Raw genomic sequence first — 25,500 nt, forward strand, 5'->3', positions numbered from 1 at the left:
CGCCAAAAGTTGGATGAAGGTAGAGGCATTCAAAAATTGTTGTGTAGAAAAAGAAATTCTCAAAGGGCCAGCCCATACTGATAAATATTCCCAAATGCAATATTATGTAATGAATTGTCAAGTAAAACAATACTGGATAAAGTAAATATTTGTCATTAATGTACCAAGATACAGCACTTTAATTATGTCTTGTGTGTACCAGTCTGCAATTTGGGGAGTTTCAATAAGAGCAGCTACACAGCATGATATTGTCATGAAATGTATCAAGCTCTGCGTATATGCTGCACCATAGGTGGCATTAACAAATATGGTTCATTGTGTAACATGCCCGCCAATTATAACTGATGAGTACATTTGTTTCACTAATGAACAGTATTTTTTGTCTAGAATCAAACTTAAATGTTTGTCATTGAAAGCTTATGCTGCTCTCTTCTGCCCAACAATAAAATGCAATTGTTTAATCAACTAACATTTTACAGTTAACTAACAAACTAAACATAAAACATGATGTAGTATGTATTTACATATCTAATTCCTAATCAAAGCATAATTAAATGCATGATTTTATTCATACAATAGGCAGAAATGTTGCATTTATTACAACTAATGGCAAAAAAATGGCTCTACTACAGTAGAATCATAGAATACTGCTATTGCATCTCAGTTAATGATACATTTTCCTCTATTTGTTTGCAAGCTCAAAACACAATCTCTCTTTGAAAGTATTTTGTATGGTAGGAATAATGGTTTAACAAATCTCAATAAATACAGCCAACTTTTTTATTTTAATCTTAAAGTACTTTCAAATAATTTTGAAAGTGTAGATTTTTTGCAAGTGCTGATATAGTTTAGTGGATCCAAATGAAAATTAATTTTAGATTAAATGATATACTCATGACCTCGTTTTGAAAGCTCTATACACTATAGGGGCTACTTATAAAGTGTCACAATCAACCTTATGAAACCAAAATTGATGCAAACTCTGAGAGTCATCATTGTGCGTTAGGCTAAAAATGCGTTATTACCCTGATGAAAAAAAAGAGTTATTTTTAGTCATTATTGTCGCTTCACTAACAATAATTCTTTCTTAACAGGTCCGTTAAAAATACAGCATCAGAGCCCACCAAAAAATGTGGTAATAATGCAAATTTACCCATATCATGCCAGTCATAAAGTTCCAATCTTGATCAGAACCTGATTACCAGCAGAAACAGCACATTTCTTTTATCAGCTACGTAGTTCATGCTGGAGTTAGGCTGGCCTTAGCCCTATCTTAACTATAGTTGACACTAAGTGCTACAAAGGGATGAATATTAAAATTCACCTACACCACTTGCACTCCTTGGATACCTTAGTGGCTAGTAAAGCATTGCCACACACTGAATTTAAATGACGAGCTCGGGCCACTGTAACTGAAGCGCCCGCCCCCCCCCCCCCAGTTCACACACCCCTGCATTAGTCTATAGCCCCCCATGGACTTCTTGAACTTCTCGGTCATTTGACAAAACCAGGACCCGGAGACGAAAATGGCGAGGGCTTCATGTTGTAGTGGTCTGCCCTATGACCCTGTAAGAAATGAACAAGTGTCTACAACATATAAATATACCCCCCTTTCCACGCGTGGCTGATTAAAGACAATAGCCGCTTCTCTCACTGGTGTGTTGTTTACGTTCTGCAGCAATGCTCAATCAAGTGCTACAATATCTGCTATATTTGTACCTGGTACTGCACCGACACACTTTATTCGAGCAAATACCCGGTATGTACCTGGCAGATACCTGGAATGCGCCGCTCCTCACCTCTGACAAGCCCCGTTGCATTTGCCTTCCCAGCCTGGGTTCATGCCTGGCTGATGGGCGGCTGATCTGTTAAATGATAATGATTAGGATTTAATAGGCTGCAATGCTTCGCGTGTCTACCAGATGGCATAAATTCATGAATTGTAATGCAGTATATATATATGTACTGTGCAGTATTGCAGCCAACGGGAATAAAATGCTTCAATCCCTGCCGGAAAATACCTCAATGCACTCGGGCAGAAAACAGTCACAAACCTCAATATACCCGGGTATACCCGAATTCGTGGGACTAGCCGAGCTCGAATAAAGTGTGTCGCCAGTGTATGCTGAAATTTTTTTTTTTTTAAATCTTACCTGTACTTGAGGTATGTAGAAGCTGATCGATGATCCCCCCCCCCCCTCCCAACATTAGGGGATCCATTGGTTTCCAAAGATATTTTCAGGTTTTTTTGTAACAGTTTTGATACAACAAAACTACAAACATGGAGGTGGATTAAAAATATGGCTGCTTTGTTATCCCAATAACTTTGCAGATTTTCTAGTAGCCCCCATAGCGAGGTATCTGACCTTACACCCCTATTGTTTCTCCAGTTTGCCCGATGGACCCCAGATCCAGCTCCGGCCTCTTTGGAACCTGGAGTTTCTAGATGTTAGTAGCCAAGATGATGAACACTGGTTCAGATAATATTTTTTTTAAACCTAGGATTGCTTCTGTAAACATGTTGTTGGTCATAAAGTTGTGTAGGTTAAATCGTGATACAAAGATGGAACCACAGGTCAAAGGGGAAGTAGGAACAAAACAGAGGATTAAACACTTCAATTTTGTAAAACTGCAAGAGTTCTATTATCCAGTAGAATTTGAGGATTTATTTTGTTACAGATAGATGTTATTTGTAGAACCTTCTCCCCCCCCCCCCCACTGCCTCTGGTGTTACAGAAGGCCTGAGGACTCTGCGATGTTGTGGGGAGACATATAGTAAGGTAATGCTTTCAGCTTGTTGTTCGTAGTCAGCGCAGCGCCTCCATGAGGATCCTGGGGCAGGAAGGCTGGTTCTCACAGGCAACTCAGTTTAATTCTCAGAATCAAGCATCACACCAGGGACAGTATAACTGGAACTTTATTTGGTACATCCAACATCATAAATCTCCATTTCCCTGGAGGCAGTACCCAAAGCTTGAGGCTCTACGCACCCCTCCTCAGCATACCATACCCCCTAACAGGGCAAGGCCTTAGCCCACTCCTGTCTAGTAGAGGCTTTACTGGTGCTTCCTCCATGCAGAGAGATCAGCACAGAACTAACTGCTAACGTCAAACTTCAGAGGACAAATCCCCTCCATCCCATGGGAGTTGCTTGTAAGCCGACTCTTATCCAACATAAACCCTGTAATACCAGGCTAATCCTGAACTGTATTAATGTGAGGATTGGAACTCGGCCCTGTCCCTGTGACGCGTCCCGTGACATGTTGGGTGACTGACCTCACTCTGAGGGTGGGCACAGGAGTCATGCTGCCAGCCTGGGGGACAATTCACGGATCAGGCTTAGGCCCCACCCCCGTGACCTCTCGGGTGATACTCCTCGCGCAAGCACCGCATTACCCTTACCAGAATCGGACATAGGCTCCGCCCCCTCTCCGCCTCCTGTGAAGCAACGGAGGACGTGTCTGTGCACACAACACACTGATGCCGCATTATCAGGGACACGCAAGGGGTTAATACCATCAACTACTCCACACCTGCGATACACTTTGCCCCTGCCTATCTGTACACAGTCTACCTCTAAGTATTCATTGGTCACAGCCTGGAGGGACTCTCCCATTGGCTACCTGTTCCTTATATGCTCAGCCAGCCCTGATGCAAACTGGCTGAGCATAAATTTTGTTATGTACGTTGTGCTTGCTTCAAGCATCCTGCTGCCCTGATGTTGCTCTGTGCATTCTGTCTTGCTCTCTTGTACCTTTTGACCTCAACTTGTACCCGGACCTCTGCCTTCTCTGACCCGTGGGCCCCGGCTATGCACAACGACCATTCTGACCTCGCTACCCCTGGACCCTGGCTATGCACAACGACCATCTGACTTCTCCAGTCCTAGACCACGGCGAGAATCACGACCATTCTGACCTCTCCTACCCTGACCATGAACATGCACTCTGACATGTTTAACAAAATTGAGAAATATCTTGACCAGAATAGTCGACGTATGGAGCAACTCCAATTGACAGTACAAGCTATTACTGACTCTGCAAAACGTGCTCCTGTTGACTCCATTTCCTCAACGGTGTCTGCTCCCAATACTGTTCCCATGAACGCAGCTTCCGAACCCCGATTCCCTACTCCCAACCGCTATGGCAGCGAACCTCTTAGTAATCGCGGGTTTCTTAACCAGTGTTCAATTCAGTTTGAATTGATGACATAACGTTTTCTATCCCAGCGATCTAAGGTGGCCTATATCGTGTCCCTGCTAGTCGATGATACCTTGGCGTGGGCTTCAGCCATCTGGGAACAAAGGTCGGACCTCACGTGAGACATGGGCCACTTCACCAAAGCATTCCGCAGAGTATTCGACACACCCAGATGCAAGGTAACCGCTGCTTCATTTCTCTTTCATATAACCCAAGGCAGTCGTCCGTTGCCCGGAACGCAGTCGTATTTCGGACCATAGCCACTGAAACCGGCTGGAACGATGAGGCATTGATGGCAGCATTCTGACAAGGTCTGTCCGAGAAACTTAAGGACGAACTTGCTCCACAGGAACGCCCCACGGAACTGGAGGAGCTCATCAGTCTATGTATCCATGTGGATCTAAGATTACATGAAAGATGGGCTGAAATAAATCGACACAAGCAAGGTATGCCGTCTCTCCGCAGCCACTACACGGGGGTCCTTAACCATCCTTTTCCAGATCTGGAAGAAAACATGCAGCTCGGAGGCAACAAGCTCTCGCCCGGCGAGAAACAACACAGGCGTAATGCTGGACTCTGCCTTTATAGCGGTAATGTTGGACACCAGGTAATTGCTTGCCCCCAGAAGTCAGAAAACGCCAAGCCGGGAGGATCACACTAGGAACATTATCTACTTCTCCTCCCAAGATTCCAACCAGACTTTTGATACCCATCACCTTAACTGGTGACACCTTTAAAGCCACAACTCGGGCCTTTCTGGACTGTGGGTCAGGTTGGCATTTCATGGACCAGAAGTTTGCGGAGAAAAATAAAATTCCTTTGGAACGTAAAAGTCACCCGGTAAGGCAAGAGGCAATTGACGGTCGACCCTTACAACCCGTCTTTATTTATCTTCCAATTGTCCCTTTTCAGTTGCAGACAGGAGAGGTTCATACCGAAAAGATCCAATTTGATGTCATTCATTCTCCTACCGTCGACGTCATCCTGGGACTCCTGTGGCTTCAAGTGCATAAACACAAGATCGACTGGACAGAAGAGCAGCTTTTCAAATGGAGTTCTTACTTCTTACAGAACATCCAAAAGCCTATGCAGGGTTTCAGTACCGGAACAAGTATCTCATCTGCCAAAAATCAACTCTGAATTTCAGGCCATTTTCAACAAGGCTTAATCCGAAGAGCTGCAACCACACCGGTCATTCAACTGTCCCATCGACATTTTACCCGGATCAATGCCTATGCGAGGATGTTCTTACCCATTGTCATCTCCAGAGACCAAGGCCATGAAGTACATCCAAGAGAACCTGAAAGGGAGCTCATCCGGAAGTCCTTGTCTCCTGCAGGTGCAAGCTTTTCTTTGTAAAGAAAAAGGATGGATCCCTCAGACCGTGTATTGATTATCGGGGATTAATAAAATCACGATCAAGAATCGGTACCCATTACCTCTCATGTCCGAAATCTTTGACAGACTACAGGGCTCCACCATTTTTACTAAATTGGACTTACGAGGAGCCGACAATCTTGTAAGGATCCGACAGGGGGATGAGTGGAAAACAGCATTTAACACCCGGGATGGACATTACGAATACCTTGTTATGCCTTTCGGAATTTGTAATGCTCCTGCGGTATTCCAGGACTTTGTCTACAAGGTTTCAGGGATTTCCTTGACCAATACGTCATTGTCTATCTAGATGATATTCTAATCTTCTCCAAGACCGCAGTCGAACATCCGGGTCACGCCAAACAGGTACTCCAACGAATATTGGAGAATCACTTATTCGCGAAATTTCATCAGACTACCACATCTTTTCTGGGTGATTGGCCTTGCCATAGGACCCTGAAGGCCGTACAATGGTTCTTAGACTTTGCTAATTATTACCGAAGGTTCATACAGAACTTTTCATCCGTAGTAGCGCCCATTACAGCATTGACACAGAAAGGAGCTAATCCGGCGCTATGGCCTCCTGCAACCCTTCAAGGATTCGAGAAGCTAAAAAAAGCCTTTGTGTCAGCCTCCGTGCTCGTACATCCCAATCTAGGTCTACTCTTCATGCTTGAGGTGGATGCTTTAGATGTTGGGGTTAGGGCAGTCTTGTCCCAAAGGAAAACTCCACAAGCCAAATTACACTCCTGTGCGTTCTTTTAAAAAAAACTCTCACCTGCCAAACAGAATTACGACGTGGGTAATCGTAAACTGTTGGCCATCAAGATGGCCTTTGGAAGAATGGAGGCATTTGCTTGAGGGTACTGAAAATCCTGTCATTATAATGACGGATCATAAAAACCTCCTATACATTGGCGACAAGCTCGATGGTCACTTTTCTTTTCTCGCTTTAATTTCATTTTCATATGCACCAGGTTCTAAAAACGTGAAGGCAGACACCCTCTCCCGTCAATTTTTCGTGAAAGACAAGGCTGAGGACCGAGAGGAAACCATACTTCCCCCATGTGACGTGAAAGGGTTAACCAGACCAATAATAAAGGTATTATGCCCGGCTGGTTAACCCTAAACCTTTTTGGACTGAAGGGGTTAAATTGTATGGTCACCATAATGCCATGTTTTCCCCTACACTATCTTTATTGTCCCTGTTTTGCAGCCCAGAAGCTAGCTGCAGTTATATGAGTATTTGTGAACTGTGCAAATTGTAGTCGCGACACAAAGGGGAGCTTCTAGCGCTGTGCCAAGCATTGATTGATTAAGCCTGCCTGCGAGTAAGTGGCTGCCTTGAAGATGTGCATCACTTTCTAAGCTTTAGACATCTAAACTGCAAAGTCAATTGAATAAGTGCTCTGAGGTCCAGCTGACACCTTCTCGCTACAATGTATTCAGCCGTCTCGTTATCCACTTAAGGTGAATTGGTGGCACACGTCTGCGGTTACCGATCAAAACCAGCACGGATACATTGTATGCCGGCTTGTAACCCAGACCGATTATAGGTCAAACCGCAACCTACATCACAGAGCCCATTCAATTAAGTGGATAACTTGCGCTAGGAAAGATCTAGCACTCTAATTTTGGAGTGCAGCTAGTTAAAAATGTAACATGAACATACATATTGGTTTTATATTTGTTGCACATACAGAACCTACATATAGAGATAAACTGTATTCCAATGATGGTTTAAATATAAAGGCAGGAACCCTTTCCTGTCAGCCTGGCAATTAATCCATTAACATGCCCATATGTTATGGATGAATGAGCTGAGGGGTTTTGCATCTCCGTACTTCAAAAGCACCCTGCTAAGTTGGTGCCCCAGTGTTTACAGAAGTCCGGAGTTGAAAAGTCTCAGAGATCCTAGGTGTTAGGGTGGCCGGATTATTGCCAAGTATCAGATACCGGTGCAAAGTATGGGCGCTTCACACTTGGTAGACAAACCCTAGACTTGCTGTCGCCAGGTAAGACGTTGTGCCCGGTATGCTAAGCAGCTCAGGTGTGAGGTTAGCGCATGCTCTTAGCAGACCGGGAAGCAACTTCTGCCCGTTCTTTGAACTCCTGGCAAGTCTGGGAGAGGTGGGAAAAGTTGTTCCCACGGGAGGATTGGCTAGATATGTTAGAGTTAGGACCCTTAACCCTGCAGCCCCGTCCCCGTTAGTTCCATCTCAGATCCGTCTAAGAAACGTCCAAGTTACAGCGTCAGCGGTTCAGGAGTTTGACGGGTTAACAACATCGTAATCAAGGATCATGCCTCTCTTCCAGAATTTGCTTGAGCAAAGGATTCCCGAACGAATCCTGTAATGACTTTACGAAATTAATCCTTTCGGCGGAGATATAAGGGTGGCAATTTGCACCCATAGCCAAGGACTGTCGCACGGCTCAAATCACGCACCCACTTGCATGCGTGCAGGGGTGTCCAGAGACTTTGTTTTCAAGACGTTCGTTCCGTGGACATTTTATTTTGTTTCCCCATCCCAGTAAGTTTTTATTGAGTGTAATTGTGAAGATTTGTGTGTTTGTCTTAAAAGGAAATAAATTACAATTTATTTTACCCGCCTTGTACTGCTCAATCCAGAATCCCGGCATTAATGTGTTGATGAGACCTGGTCTACCGTGACAGGCTTATTTACTGGTGGCAGCGGTGGGACGCTAATTGAGCCTACGGTATAGTCTCCTGCGGAATTTTATAACATAGCGGGGAAACTCGTAGATTGCGAGCTCCCCAGACACGTGGTAACATACACACGCTTCACAAAAGCACGAGATAGTACACCTTGCCCTTTGCAAATACCCCTGTGCTAACATTCACACCATGACTCTCTGCTAAGGACGGTTTCGATCCTGGGACCGAGCTCGGATCGTAAAGTGATATGTAGCCTAAGGACTGCCGACAGATGGTGAGTCAAAGATGCAACTGGAGGAGGATTTGGAGATTCATGAAGCCAGACTGGCTCCATTGGAGGGGCCTTGCCCCTTAGCTGCCATGGCAATGGACACCACTCAACCAAGAGTGCAGGAGGTCAATCCAGCTCCGGTGCTGCAAGGACATGGGGAGGGAGCAAGTGACCACCTGAATACTGGTGGCATGGCGCCAGCGGGTGCGGAGGAGGTAGTCGCTGCGGCTGCCGGACTTGCCACCTCTGGACTCACAGCTCTCCTGACCGCATGAGGAGAAAAGGCTACAGCAGCGGAGAGAATACAGATGATCGCCGCAGTGCTTGGAAAAGTCCCCACTCCCACATTGTTAACAGGGAACAGGATATTCCCCAGGTGGACCACCACAGCTTCAGCAAGTTCGTGGATGGCACGTACGAGATAAACGCTTTCTAGAATGACTTTGAGACGCAGTGTCACTGATACAGGGTCCCACAACGGGACATGGTGCTGCGATTGCGTCCCTTATTGTCTGGTAATGCCAAACAAACTGTGCAGGGTCTTCCACGTGTGGATGCCAATGACTACAGTCATGTGAAAAGTATGTTGCTCACCCAGTACCCCCTCATCCCAGAAGCCTACCGGGGCAAGTTTCCGGACTGGGGAAAGATACCCCAGGGAATCCTATGTGGATTATGGAGCCCGCATGGCTTTGCATGGGACCCAGTGGGTGGAGGGTTATGGGTTTACAAATTTCTCAGAGACCCTAGGTGTTAGGGTGGCCGGTTTATTGCCAAGTATCAGATACCGGTGCGAAGTATGGGTGCTTCACACTTGGTAGCCAAACCCTAGACTTGCTGTCGCCAGGTAAGAGGTTGGGCCTGGTATGCTAAGCAGCTCAGGTGTGAGGTTAGCCCATGCTCTTAGCAGACCGGAAAGCAACTTCTGCCCATTCTCTGAACTCCTGGCAAGTCTGGGATAGGTGGGAAAAGTTGTTCCCACAGGAGGATTGGCTATATATGTTAGAGATAGGACCCTTCTTAACCCTATAAAGGTGCTTGCAGCCAAGTCCCCATTAGTTCCATCTCAGATTCATCTAAGAAACGTCCAAGTTACAGCGTCAGCGGTTCGGGAGTGTGAGGGGTTAACAACATCGTAACCAAGGATCGTGCCCATCTTCTAGAATTCGTTTGAGCTAAGGATTCCCGAATGAATCCTGTAACGACTTTACAAAATTATTACTTTCGGCGGAGATATGGGGGTGGCAAGTTGCACCCCTAGCCAAGGACTGTCGCACGGCTCAAATCGCTCAACCACTTGCATGCATGCAGGGGTGTCCAGAGACTTTGTTTTCAAGTTGTTCGTTCCGTGGATATTTTATTTAGTTTCCCCATCCCAGTAAGTGTTTATTGAGTGTAATTGTGAAGATGTGTGTTTGTCTTAAAAGGAAAAATTACAATTTATTTTACCCACCTTGTATTGCTCAATCCAGAATCCCGGTATTAATGTGTTGATGAGACCTGGTCTACCGTGACACCCCATCATGTATAATCTAAGCTTACACATTTGACTCCATGGAGGGTCTCGACGTTCCATAGGGACTTCTCTTCATTGCACCAGCATATCGTTGAAAGGTATTGGAATGGGGTCATTCATCTAAGAGCTCCAGTGATCCAGGTACAAGAAGAACTGTTGATCTTCTGGAACAAACCTGTTGGTGGCCAGGAATGTGTAAGGACATAAAGGAATTTGTCACTGGATGTTCGATATGTGCCCAAAACAAGACTTCCGTAACAGGCCATCAGGGTTGCTTCAACCCCTCCCGATTCCGGATCGCCAATAGACTCAACTTTCCATGGATTTCATTGTAGAACTTCCCGTATAAAAAGGCAGGAATACCATTCTGTGGTAGTCGACTGATTTTCCAAGCAGGCCCATTTAATTCCCCTCAAGAGTCTACCCAATGCCCTAAAATTATCTGAGATTTTCATCAAGGAGTTGGTTCTCCTTCATGGGGTCCCCATGTTATTGGATTCTGATCGTGGCTCTCAATTTATCTCAAAGTTTTAGCAGACCTTTTGCAAACAACTGGGGATCTCTCTTCACTTCTCTTCTGGCGATCATCCTCAGACTAATGGTCAGACGGAGAGGATGAATCAGTCACTTGAACAGTTCATCCGTTGCTTCATTATGGATACCCAGGGCAACTGGACAGATATCTTGCCTTGAGCCGAATTCTCTCACAAAAACCTTCGTAATGAGTTACAGGACTTACCATTTTTCACCAACTTCGGCTTCCATTGCTCAGCTATTCCTACCACAGGACCTAGTTCCGGGGTACCAGCAGTGGATAACAGGATTCTTCAACTGCAAGTATCTTGGGGAAGGATTCAGCAAAATCTCAGAAAGCAGTCTCTTTACAGAAGAAACAGGCCGACCGGCATCATCGTGAAACTCCAGCATACAGCCCAGGACAAAAAGTTTGGCTGTCCACTAAAAATATTCCCACAGCAAAATTGACACCAAGGTATATTGGCCCATTTCCCATCATCGAGAAAGTCAATCTGGTGGCCTACCAGCTATGGTTGCCTGCATCTATGAGGATTCCTTCAGTTTTCTACACCTCTTTACTCAAACCCTTCATCCAGGATTCCCAGTTGCCTGCTTCGACGTCTCCTCCTGAGCATCTCCTGGATGAAGGCCAGCAGGAATTCTAAGTCCAGACCGTCCTGGACTCCAGGATATCCACAGGAAAACTTCAATACCTGATCCATTGTAGGGGAATCGGCCTTGAGGAGCGTTCGTGGATCCCCATGGACCAACTACACGCTCCTAGGCTTGTTCGGGCCTTTCACCAAAGGTTTCCCTCCAAGCCTTCCCTGGGATGCCTGGAGATCGCCCCTGAAGGGGGGATTGTGAGGATTGGACCTGGCCCCGCCGCTGTGATGCATCCCGTGACATGTTGGGTGAAGCACCTCACTCTGAGGGTGTTCACAGGAGTCGGGCTGCCAGTTTGAAGGACAACTCACTGATCGGACTTAGGCCCTGCCCCCGTTACATCTCAGTTGATTCTCCTTGTACGTGCGCTGCACGAAGAGTGCCGCATTACCCCTATCAGGTCCAGCCCTAGGCTTCGTCCCCGCGCCACCTCCCATGACGCAACAGAGGACGTGCCTGCGGACACACACGCCAGTGCCACATAACCAGGGAAAGGCGAGGGGTTAATACCATCAACTACTCTACACCTGCGATACACTCCACCCCTGCCTATCAGTACACAGTGTACCTCTAAGTATTCATTGTTCACAGCCTGGAGTGACTCTCCCATTGGTTACCTGTTCCTTATATGCTCAGCCAGCCCTGATGCAAACTGGCTAAGCATAAATTTTGTTTATGTACATAGTGCTTGCCTCAAGAATCCTGCTGCTCTGCTGTTGCTCTGTGCATTCTGTCTTGCTCACTTGTACCTTATGACCTCTGCCTTCTCTGACCCCTGGACCCCGGCTATGCACACCGACCATCCAACTTCTCCAATCCTAGATCACGGCGAGTATCACGACCATTCTGACCTCTACAACCCTGACCCGTCTACACGACCTTCACTATACACTTTGGATGTAGTTACAGGTTAATGTGTACCAATATCCCAACCTCAGCCTCACATCCTGACCAATTTGTGTTGAGCAGTCAATACAATTAGCTATCATATAATGACATAACCAAGCCCTGCAGGATTTGATCCCAACACTGCCCACTCTTTACTGGGACTTACAGTGCTGGAGGGGCCAGAGAATTACTAGCCAAGGCATGGGGTACTTGGCAACACCCTCCCTCTGGTTTTGAAATCCCTCATGACCCAGCATGAGGGCATAACATCACACTTCATTTTTATGTAATAAAAACACAACATGGTAATAATATTATAACATTGGCATAACTGATAATACCCTGGTAATGTGTCCCCCCTTCAGAAATTTTAGACCTCACATTTGGGGCAACCACCACAAGGGACAGGACCAAAAATATTACAGGGGACATAGTGGCTTGCATGAAGCACCATAGTCGGAACCCCGGTACTGTTAGCGGAGATCCCTATGCGCTGATCCTCTCGTCCGGGCGCTCAGCGTAGGCAGCAGCCATATAGGCCATGGCTCGATCCTGGGCCTCACAGATGCCTTTGCACTGCAACTATAGCTGGGACATTCCTCCAGTGACATCAGCCCAGCGGTGATCGACATCCCAAATCTACACTCTCTGGTAGATGTCAGGGCTCGAGATAGACGAAGGGGCCTTTACCTCAGGATTGTTGAAGGCCTCGTCTGACACTTCGTTGATGGACACACTCTCGCTGTCCTTCTGGAAGCTCACGGATCCAGCGGTGAAAGGTGCCTCATGGGGAGAGCAGGGCACCAGGGCCATGGCAGGCATCGCTCGACCGTGCCTGTCCAGGCAACGGCTCGCATCCTCTATGGCGCAGATCAGAACGGGAACTGGCAGAGAAGCAGAAGGGACCCACGATGTCGCAAACTGGCCGGTGTGGACCCAGGTACATCCGCTGATATTATTTCCCCCTCCGCAGACTGGAGAGACTACTTATAACAATTCCCATGGCACCCTTAGAGCCTGCTCCAAAGTCCATACTTTTTGAGCTACAGCTCCCATACAGTATTTTGGAACCAACCAAGTTACGAAACAGGGTCAAGTAGTCTGGTTAGTAGGTCTCGAATGGCTGTCCAGCCATATCCATCAGCACTTGTAGAAACCTGGTGAGATTAGGCAGTTCCCTAGTGTGCAGCGTGGTCTTGGAGGTCTCCAATCCAGGTCCATGGTGGCGTAGGTATGGTGCATTACACCCAGAGCACTGGGATGCGGATCTCAGTGCAGGTCCCACCCGATTGCACAATGGGCAAACCAAGTGGAGACAGTTCTCCCCATCATTGGGAAGCAATATCAGGCCTCCAGGGAGGGCAAAAACACCTTGCTTCACATCCAAAGTTGGTTTCTAGTTGAAAGGGAGCGGTTAGGCGTGCATCTGTTCTGTGATACTTCCACGTGCGACTGTGGCTCAGTCCCCACATCCGATGTGCGGCAGGAGGTAGATACGCCCTCAGCTCCTCCCTCTGGTAATTCAGTAGTATAGCTGTAGAGAACAGGCTGCGGCTTGGCTTTCGCATCAAACTTGGATAACTCGGCAAAGAAGGTACAGCTAGGCTTTGCGCCAAGCCCAAACATTTGCAGACAGATTCTTGCAACTTTTGCACAAGTTGCCATGCAGTCTCCCATTTTCAGCAGGAACTGTGATAGTATGGCTGCAGCTCCTCAATTGAGGTTCTTGCTTCTTGAAGGTCAATAGCTCCTCCTCAAATACTACCCACACACACACAGTACTTATTTCGGAAAAGAGCTGCATGGTGCAGGTTGCAGTTCCCTGGGGCGAGGCCTCTGGGAAACTGCTACTGAACCTCATCTTAGTACATACAAGCTAGGCTAGACAAACTGTACGTGCCTATAGGTAGCTTGGAGAGGAGGGGTCCATATCGTAGCTCCGTTTAACGGGGAGTCCGGTCCTCAAGATCCCATAGAGTCCTCTATGGACACTACACCCATGGCCCTCTGAGTTTGGCATAATATGAGAGTACCTCCTTCTCTCGCTGCAAAAGCCGGTCCTGATGGTATCTCAGCAGTGCCTCCAAATGTAGCACCTTCACCCCCCCCTAACCTAAGGGAGATCATGTCACTAACTAGTGTGTTCAGGTGCTGGGGCATACCTGTTGGTGTTACAAAAGGCCTGAGGGCTCTGCGATGTTGTGGGGAGACATCAGGTCAGGCTTTCAGCTTTTTTTTGTAGTCAGTGCACCGCCTCCATCCCATGAGGATCCTGGGGCAGCCAGGATGTTCCTCACAGGCAGCTCAGTTCAGTGCTCAGAATCAAAAATCACACCAGGGATAGCATAACTGGAAATATATTTGGTACATCCAACTTCATAACTCTCATTTACCTGGAGGCAGTACCCAGGGCTTGAGGCCCTAAGCATCCCTCCTCAGCACACCTTACTCCCCTAACAGGGCGTGGCCTCAGTCCACTCCTATCCAGGAGAGGCTTTACTGGTGCTTCCTCCATGCAGGGAGATCAGCACAGAACTAACTGCTAACTTCAAACCTTAGAGGACAAACCCACTCAATCCCAAGGGAGTTGCTTGTAAGCAGCCTCATATCAAACTTAAAACCCTGTAATACCAGGTGAATCCTGACCTGTATTAGCTAACATACATTTAATGACATAACCAGGCCCTGCAGGATTTGCTCCCAACACTGCCCATTCATCACTGGGACTTACAATGCTTGAGGGGCCAGAGAATTAGTAGCACAGGGGTACTTGGTTACATGTTATTTACAGGAGATACTCTGTGTTATTTATATGTTAAGAGCAGTTCTTTTTTGATGCACTTAACTAAAGCACACAATAGCATTGAAGTTTTCTATAGGTTTCCAACTGGTTAAAAGATGGGTATATAATTTTTTTTGAAAAATGCATACATATTTTAACCTCGTTTGATTTGATTGAGACTACAAAACACATTGATTTACACTTCAGAAATGAAATATGTGCCTAATATTTTCTGCTCAGAAAATATGTTTATTATTCTAAATCTTCTTTCTCAAACCTAGAAACTATCTATAGCTACATTTACTGTATTTGCAGCCACAATGAAAATGTGGCTGCAGTGTCTGACAGAGATGTTATTCTTCTAAACCTTATACCAGCCATAAAATTCTATCATGGTTCATATCACCTACCTGGAGCATATTTGCAAATAAAATTGTGCTTCATGTTACATCTGTCATCATTCCACTGATATAGGTATGGTCCTCCAATGCCAGGGTTTGCAGTAGGTTGATGATACATTACAACACAGGCTTCACTGCCACACGATGGCTCGTCTGCATACCAATTTCTAACAGTGCACAGAAATGAATTAGAAATATCTTGATTTCCCACCCTTCGCATTCAAAGTTATTTCCAATAACTTAATATAGCAGTAACAATTGTAAACGTATTTATGCATTTATGTTTTCATATTTTTTTTATGTTTTAATTTTTTTCAATTATTTTCAGCTTTTGTACTTTCTTAAATACTTACTTCTTATGCTTTGTATTATATATAGGGGTGGGGAGTTCATTTTATTTTTAGCTAATATTTTTAGCCCCTGAGCTAGGCCAGAGAACCTCTCATAGGCCAAGCTAAGCCCTGACTCCCCCTATAAGTTTGTGGCTGCTACAGCGACAGGCCCATTAAATAGGGTCACTGCCCTTGTAGTTGCATAGTATCAGGCACTTGGCAGGTACCTCAACAAGTGCACCAACTCAACACATATTTCTGAGGGTAGCGCTACTGCACACTTGGGGTAGGATTGCTCCTGTGGACACCAGAGTGGTTGGGTGCCCAGGGTACCTTAGTACTTTGGGGGAAATCCAACCAGGGTGTGGACAAGGTGGTTGGGGGACACTGTGGTGTTACGGCCATGCGAGGCCAACCTTGTATATTTTAATCTGATATATATGTTCTTAGATGCATTCAGTAAACCTATATATATATATATATACAGTGGCGGCCGAGCTGAGCCTTCAGCGGCCGCCACCGCAATCCGCGTCAGACGTGGCTGGGTCCCGCCGCGTGTCACTGATGCGCGGTCACGCGTGCCAGGGAGCGTGCGCGCACGGCGCGCGTGCCCAGGGTTTACCCGAAGGTGGTGGCGGGGTAAGGGGGGATGTGGGAGCAGAGGGGGACCCTGGGGGACCCGGAGAAGAGGGGCAGAGCGGAGCCAGAGGTCACGAGGGGAGGGGAAGGATGCGGGGAAGATGCGGCTGGCGCTCGGCCAAGTTAGGCGCCAAGCCGCGGGACAAGACGGATAAGCGTTAGAGTGAAGCTGGCCGCAGCAGTATATATACAAGCGTTTGTGTATTGTATTGGGTCCTGTGCAAGGGGTATCCAGCAGTGCTAGGATCCTTCACAGGTGGGGGTGCTGTCACCAGACAAATCAGGTACACCCCAGGCTCCCTGCAGTGGAGGATAAGGCCTCCTGTGAGTCTTCAGGTAACAGTGCACCACATGTAGTCACCCTACACGCAGGGGGAAGGGGGCTACATTTGGAAATGCTGCTGAGATTCAGACCTGGGGTGCCAAAACCAGCAGCTAGATTTAACCAAATGAAAACAAAACCATGTTTGTACCCTCCCAGCAACAGTTCTACGATTGGGCCTTAGAATTCCAGGAACCCCTGTGCACATGTTCTCAGTGGGAGGAGTCCCCACCCTTACATCTGCAATTACCGTCCATGACCACATGAGAAACTCACCCAGTCTGGTCGACGCCAAGATCCTAGGTCGCAATTATAACCCAACTTATCATTGGAGTGTCGTACTACTGGCCACCATGCAAGAAATATGCTGGGAAGATGCCCCTAAGGCCCTAAATCAATAAGAGGCCCTGTCCGGGGGTTGCCCACTCATATACCCTGGGCCATCAACTCTCCTGCCAGCATCCACCCCAGGACACTCCTTAGAGGTCCCCTATCAGGCTGAAGCGTCACCTCCTCCTAACCTCCGGGGGCTGGAGGACTATGGCTCCAGCCTCAAGTACACCAACCACTCCAAGTGCCCTGCAAGAGGCATCCATCCAAGCCACGACTCCACACCTGTCACTTACCCCCAACCGGTATGTCATAAGTCCTACGCAAGCTCCTACCCAAGAGCCTGCATACCCCAGTCGCCTATCCACTAGTGGCTCTATCTTGGGAGTGACTCTACCACAACTAGTAGAAGATTTAACCATATCTTCTCAGTCGCAGAACTATAGGAAACTCAGGGCCTTCTCAGTGGGAGGAAGGGTTCAAGGCCTGGAAACAGCATGCTCTCTAAGTGCTTGATGAGTGGTACGGCTCCGAGGCTGTCAAAAGACAGCGGCTGGTCGAGTGTCTCTGGTCACCGATCGCTCAGCTTGTGCGAATTCACTGTGAAATCGTGGGGGAAGTCACTGCTCATGAGTTGGTAGAACTCCTAACCCAATCCTACACGGCCGAAGACGACGAGGATGAACTCCTGGCTCATTTCCGGGCCCTCCACCAAAAGGACAGAGAAGAAATGTCAGCATTTGTCCGATGGCTACAACTATCGTTATGGACACTGCTCTCTTAGAGAGTCATTCCTAATGCACTGGTGGACCAGTATCGACTTAAACAACTTCTGAAGGGATCTCTACACAAACACCCTGTGGCCATCATGATACGATGCCCTCCCCAGGCCGCTACTCCCCCCCTCCCCTCCAGCTACATGCCTTGATGAGCCACATCCGTAAACAGGATTCCAACAACACTTCCAAACCTTCACAAAAGTCAAAGAGTCCCGTAAGCATGAGTCCAAGGGAGTGCCGGCCCCAAAGTTCAAGGACGATGAAAGAACCGAGGACGACCCTCCTGCCAAGACACCTGCCTCAGTGCCCATATCACCCCGGAGAGGCTCTCCTACCTTCAGGACTGAGGCGGACCAGAGTGACGTCGTCTGCTACAACTGTGGCCAGAAGGGTCACTCCACTCGGAACAGTCTGGAGCCCAGAAAATCCAAGTCATCCAACCCAAAGGTCATGACCTACACGGTGAAAACCACAAAAAAACACCCTCCATGGCATCGGAGAGCACCCCGGCACCTAGCCCATATTGAAGCATCCCAACCAGACACCTGCAGTCGCATGGGACTGGCCGCTACCATAAGGATCCTGGTGGAAGGTATCTACATATTGCCCTTGCTGGACACCGGGTCCCAAGTGACTATTGTATACCGCCCTTTCTACAACCAACATCTTAAGCCCCTGCCCTTGTAGTCGGCAGACAAGATGAAGCTGTGGGGACTTAGCAATGAGGATTACCCCATCTATGAAATGATAAAATTGCGGCTAGATATACCACAGCTGAACATCGGCAAGTCTCACCCCATGCATCTGGAAGCTCTGATATGCCCCGAGCCCCACGAACATCCAAGCTCTCCAATCATTTTAGGGACCAACGCCGATGTCTTACCTACGGTTCCACCCAGTACTAAAGGAAGAGTGCTGCAGAATGTTGGCCACAACGCTAGCTTTACCGAGATTCTACCAGGGGGGAGTGAAGTGCATGGAAGCAGTGCTCTGCTTCCTGGGTCGTGATGAGGTGACCAGTATTTCTCTCTAGAGAGTACACCTAAAGAAGACGCAAACCAAGGCTACGAGCTTGTGCCAGAAGTATGGGAGTGGAAGTCCAAACACCCTGAGCAGATCAAGGTGTTCATTCAGAATATCTCCCCTTACACCATGCCCTCCGATCAAGGTCAAAGGCTGGGTAGAATATACCCAGTCACCCCTGTCGAGACAATAACCCAAGTGAACACCGCCACCGTGCAAGGTCAGCCAGCCTTGCTGGCATTTAATTTCTGGGCATCAACCCTGCAGCTAACGGCCAATTTGGAAGAATCCCGGGAAGTGTTCTCCACCAGCAAAATGGATGTGGGGTGTAGCAAAAATGCCCAGCACACCATTCGACTGAACGATACCACGCCATTCCGGGAGCATTTCCGATGCATTGCTCCCCGAGATGTGGAGGACACGAGGGACTCCTACAAGAGATTAAAATGGCAGTCATAGTGATGGAATCCCGTAGCCCCTATGTGTCCCCGATCGCGGTGGTCCAGAAGAAAAATGGGTTGGTCAACTTATGTGTAAACTATTGGACCCTGAACAACTGCACAGTATACGACCAGTACATTCTGCCACAGATTGAAGAAATTCTAAATGGGCCATGGTGAAGCCAGTGGTTTAGTATGCTGGACCTGAGATCTGGGTACTACCAGGTACCTATGAGTGCTGAAGACCAAGAGCAGATGGCGTTTGTATGTCCCCATGGCTTCTATCAATTCACCTGCATGCCCCAAGGCATTTGTGATGCCCCCATGGCTTCTATCAATTCACCCGCATGCCCAAAGGCATTTGTGATGCTCCGGCCACATTCCAACATTTCATGGAAATGATCATAGGACATATGAACCCACAGGAGTGCTTAGTCTACCTGGACGATATCATTGTCTTCGGTAAGGCTCTGGAGGAGCACGAGGAACGTCTGCTGAAAGTGCTGGACAGGCTGAGCAAAGAATGCTTGAAGTTGTCTCTGGATAAATGCCGGTTCTGCCGCATATCCATGAACTACGTGGGACACATAGTGTCCGCAGACAGAATAGCCACCGACCCAGCTAAGGTAGAAGCCATGGTGAACTGGTCGAGACAAGAAAATGTAATAGAGCTACGCTCCATTTTAGGATTCTGCGGGTACTCTTGCCGCTTCGTGGAAGGATACAAGAGCAACAGTTTACGCCAATCCCGATCAGCCCAATATCCTTCACGTGGATGCGATCTTCAATGGCCTGGGTGTGGTTTTGCATCAGAAGCACCCGGCTGGCCTCCGGCCAATATCATACGTCAGCTGAACCTTGGCCCCCAGTGAACAAAATTACCCTGTCCACAGGTTGGAATTCATCACTCTTAAGTGGGCGATAGTGGACAAGCTCATGACTACCTATATGGAGTCACATTCGAAGTAAGAATGGACAACAACCTGTTGACGTACATCTTGATGTCCGCTAAACTGGACGCCACAAGCCACCAGTGGCTTGTGGCACTCATGAACTATAAGTTCACCATCAAGCATAAACTGGGGCCCCTGAACATCGGAGACAATGCTCTATCCAGAAGACTGGGTCTGAGTACCACACCGGACGACGGTCTCTGGGAAGAAATCCCTGGACCCGGGATGCGGGCCATGTGTTTCCCTGCCGCCATAGTGGAAGACAAAGTAGTGTTCTCAGAGTTAAAGGTTGATGACTTACTGGGATGCCAATCCAAGGCTCTCCCTGCTGTCTATTGCCACCCAGATGGCATGAATATCACCCCAGACAAGATCATCGCCTGGTATACTCTAGGGAAGGGGGAGGAGAAAGGGAACCCTCGCGTCTGCCTCAAATAAATATGTGATATAAACAACGGTGCAATAAGGGGAGAGAGAGAACAACATTAATACTAGAAAACAAAAGCACCCTTTTTGACAGCACTCGTTGTATATGATAGTGTAAAGATGAATGATTTAAAATGTAATCTTTTAATTCAACTGGTTAAAATAATTGTCAAAACATTAGAACCAAAAATCCAACTGACATTGGTAACAAAACACAAAAAACAGACAACATTAATTAGTCCTTAAACTGCAAACTAGGTGGTTAATCAAAATCTAACCAGACTGACTAATGGCAGAGAAGAAACCCATATATGAGAGTAAACCTCCTAGTGCAGCAATCAAAAGTTTAAAAAGCCTGTGTAAATAAAACAGGTAACATGGGACTGATCTTACACATGTATATACCTCTTGAAGAATCTGGGTATATAGTAGATGGATGTTGACTCACTGCCTAAGTGATGACAGTAGTGTATATTGGGCACAAGAGCTCACAAAGTGTGATGACTGGCTCTGGGGCACGGATCTAGTCCATATCCAGTTATAGCCCCTTAATAAAATGTGCGATATACAGCAACGAATATACACATGAGACTGATCTTACACATGTATATACCTCTTGAAGATAATGGGTATATAGTAGATGGATGTTAACTCACTGTCTAAGTGATGACAGTAGTGTATATTGGGCACAAGAGCTCACAAAGTGTGATGACTGGCTCTGGGGCACGGATCTAGTCCGTATCCAGTTAAAGCCCCTTAATAAAATGTGCGATATAAAGCAACAGATATACTGCAGTGTGACAACAAACAAACATAAAAGAGGGGATGGTTTGATGCAAACAGCAGACGTAAATCAGCTGCTGTTATAAGGTGGAACAAAACAAGAAGGGGTGAAAATATATATACAGTTCAAAACACCCTCACTGCAGCAGCGTTATATCCACAAAACCAACATCATGGCTGTGGAAGCTGATTAGCTGATTTACGTCTGCTGTTTGCATCAAACCATCCCCTCTTTTATGTTTGTTTGTTGTCACACTGCAGTATATCTGTTGCTTTATATCGCACATTTTATTAAGGGGCTTTAACTGGATACGGACTAGATCCGTGCCCCAGAGCCAGTCATCACACTTTGTGAGCTCTTGTGCCCAATATACACTACTGTCATCACTTAGACAGTGAGTTAAACATCCATCTACTATATACCCATTATCTTCAAGAGGTATATACATGTGTAAGATCAGTCTCATGTGTATATTCGTTGCTGTATATCGCACATTTTGTTAAGGGGCTATAACTGGATACGGACTAGATCCGTGCCCCAGAGCCAGTCATCACACTTTGTGAGCTTTTGTGCCCAATATACACTACTGTCATCACTTAGACAGTGAGTTAACATCCATCTACTATATACCCATTATCTTCAAGAGGTATATACATGTGTAAGATCAGTCTCATGTGTATATTCGTTGCTGTATATCGCACATTTTATTAAGGGGCTATAACTGGATACGGACTAGATCCGTGCCCCAGAGCCAGTTATCATACTTTGTGAGCTCTTGTGCCCAATATACACTACTGTCATCACTTAGGCAGTGAGTCAACATCCATCTACTATATACCCAGATTCTTCAAGAGGTATATACATGTGTAAGATCAGTCCCATGTTACCTGTTTTATTTACACAGGCTTTTTAAACTTTTGATTGCTGCACTAGGAGGTTTACTCTCATATATGGGTTTCTTCTCTGCCATTAGTCAGTCTGGTTAGATTTTGATTAACCACCTAGTTTGCAGTTTAAGGACTAATTAATGTTGTCTGTTTTTTGTGTTTTGTTACCAATGTCAGTTGGATTTTTGGTTCTAATGTTTTGACAATTATTTTAACCAGTTGAATTAAAAGATTACATTTTAAATCATTCATCTTTACACTATCATATACAACGAGTGCTGTCAAAAAGGGTGCTTTTGTTTTCTAAGATCATCGCCTGGAAAGATCTGGTGCAGTAGCAGATACAGGATCCAGTGGCTGGAGCTATCTACCAGGCCATCCAGCAAGACAACCCGTCATTAGTGAAGCATGCTCCCAGCCACACAGTCACTGTAATAATGCGTGAGTGGGACAAGTTCGAAATCGACTGGAGTCTACTCTATCGGGTGGTTTAATACCATAACCACTCAGATAGAAGTCAGCTGGTTCTACCCAGTAACCTACAGCATATGGTCCTACGATTGCTACACAATGACCATGGGCATCTTGGAGTGGACAAGACCTTCGGCTTAATACGAGACCTGTTCTTCTGGCCTAGGATGAGAAAGTCGGTAGAACAGCATTGCTGCCGATGCTCACGGTGTATCCAACAGTAGACACTCCCTACCAAAGCCGCTCCAATGTCTCATCTGAAGAGCTTGGTCCCCTTGGACCTTCTATGCATGGATTTCTTATGTATTGAGCTAGATGCCAAAGGTATCTGGAATGTACTTGTGATCATGGACCACTACACTTGCAACGCCCAAGCCTTCCCCACCAAAGACCAGAAGGCCATCACGGTGACTAAGATCCTGTGGGAACGGTACTTCGCACATTATGGACTACCCAATCATCTACACTCTGATCAAGGGCGGGACTTTGAAAGCAAGCTCATCCAGGAGTTGCTGAAATTACTAAACATCACCAAGTCCTGATGGCCTCCATCCGGAGGGAAATGCTCTGTCGGAGAGTTCAACCGGACCCTCCTCGACATGCCCGGCACCTTGATGGATTCTCAGAAGAACGAGTGGAGCAAACATGTGGCGTTGATAGTGCACACTGATAATTGCACCCGACATCAATCTACAAGATTCACTCCCTACTTTCTAATGTTTGTGACGGTGAGGGGATACCCTGGCCAATAAATAAAGGTATTATGCCCGGCTGGGTGACCCTGAGCCATGTTGGGGAATTATAGAGTGCCAGCTCTGTGCCCCAGTAATGGCAGTAACACTGCAAATGTATTAAAAATGTCTGTGTGTTTCCCACCAGGTATGAGGTGGTGATATCCTGGTTTAAATGTATGTGTTATTGTGTCATGTTTCCCTGTAAACAGCGCAAAGGAAAAATGGTTTTAAAAAGCAGAAGCTTACAGCACAGCACATAGCGTTTAGCTAACGTAGGCTAGGAAGTTCCTAGAGCACTGAGTTTTGCTGTGAGTGCTGCTAGAGTAAAATCATTAAAAAGGTTATGCCGCAATTTGTATAAAGTTATATGAAAGTCCCCCTCTTTTAATTGTGCCAACATTATAGGCGTGAGGGGGTTTTCATTCAGGCAGCCGGGACAGCGGAAACACTTAATTATAATTACCATACTTTAACGATGCATAGCAGGGAATTCATGTGAGTGAGTCATGCATAATTTAGCCCCGGACTTGTAAGACATCCTGCTGACATGGTCCCAGGATGTCTGGATAAGTCTGGAGTTAAAAAGGTTCCAACATCGTAAGGTGTTAAGCTGGGAGGGGTTAGTACAATTACCCTCATCCTAGCAGATGTTCAGATGTCCGGGCGAAGTAGACAAGATATCGCCATGAAAGGGGGCTTGTTTTGGTATGATAAGCGGTGAAGGTGTGAGGCCTGTGCATGCCCTTGGCATACTAAGAAGCCCTCTGCCCGGTGCTGTAAGGTACTGGCAACCTGAGGGTAGGTGGGATATTTAGTTCCCATGCAGCGATTGGCTGCAGAGCTTAAAGATAGGGATTCTGGCTGTTTAAAAATCCCTGCAGCCGATCGGGAGTTAGTTCCATCTAAGTTCCATCATGCGGTAACAAGGATTCATCTGAGCTGGATTTTAAACTTTGCAACATCGTAACCCAAGTCAAGAGTTCGTAAGAACTAAGGAATCCAGAACCAATTCTATGGCGGTAGAACGAAGGAAGCAGTTGTGGAGGAGAAACAGGTGTTGCGAGAGGCGCCCCTATCCAAAGACTGTTTTCGGTTTTATTTGCGCACAACTTCCGCTCCCGGAAAATTGTGCCTAAAAACTCTATTTCTAAAGATTTTGTTTTGGGAATAGAAGATTTTGTTTCGGTAAGAGTATTTCAAATGTTTTTTGCAAATAATTTTGTGGTGTTCATTCTGTAAATAAATTACAATTTATTTTAACTCTTGCTTTGCTCAATCAAAGGATCCGTGTAATTAAGGTGTTAAAAGCATTGGTCTCCTGTGACAATGCTCGGGCGAGAAGCGCGGCTGCCTGTGGATATACATCTGAGGGTATCTACCAACCAATACGAAACGAGTAGGGTGTGTTTGGAGTGGCAAGTGCAGCAACACTTGATTTTATTGCACATACACAGAGAGACTAGAACACATAGCCTTTACATCAGAGGGCAGCCCAAGCAGTGGATCCACACCACGAGGTGTTAAGAGTGAGCTGGGACTATTGGAGGAGAAGTGCCTGGAGCCAGAGTAAGGGGTGCACGGCGCACAACCATCACATACGGTTCACAGAGAGAGTGCTGAGGTTCCACATCCTGTTTGCACAGTGAGAGAGGCACCCAACTTACTACAGCACCTCAGCTGGATTCTTGCTGCAAGTGTTGGGGTTTGAGATCAATCTCATAAACGCTGAAGTTCTAGTTTTGTTTGTGAGTACGGTTTTTATATTGTTACAGTCCTGCATAAATTGTGAAACTTTAATACACTAGGAGTGCACCTGTTTTCTTTTTGTTTTTCATATATATATATGTATATATATATATTTCATATATATATATGTATATATATATATGTATATATGCGCATGTATATATGTATATATATATCCTAGCACTGCACAGGACCCAATACCATACACATGCGCATATATATATATATATATATATATATATATATATATATGCGCATGTGTATATATATATATATATATATATATATATATGCGCATGTGTATGGTATTGGGTCCTGTGCAGTGCTAGGATCCTTCAAAG

General features: G+C 46.4%; 1 protein-coding gene across 1 annotated transcript in view; it reads right to left on the minus strand.

Moving 5' to 3' along the window:
* CHODL (chondrolectin) overlaps window positions 1–25,500 on the minus strand; it is a 97,996-nt gene that overhangs the window by 15,262 nt on the left and 57,234 nt on the right. Inside the window, exon 3 of the mRNA XM_075593957.1 lies at window positions 15,303–15,460. Coding sequence (XP_075450072.1) covers window positions 15,303–15,460 — 158 coding nt within the window. The remainder of the gene's footprint in view (window positions 1–15,302; window positions 15,461–25,500) is intronic.

This window comes from Ascaphus truei, chromosome 3, assembly GCF_040206685.1.
Source record: "Ascaphus truei isolate aAscTru1 chromosome 3, aAscTru1.hap1, whole genome shotgun sequence".
NCBI classification, from domain to species: domain Eukaryota; kingdom Metazoa; phylum Chordata; class Amphibia; order Anura; family Ascaphidae; genus Ascaphus; species Ascaphus truei.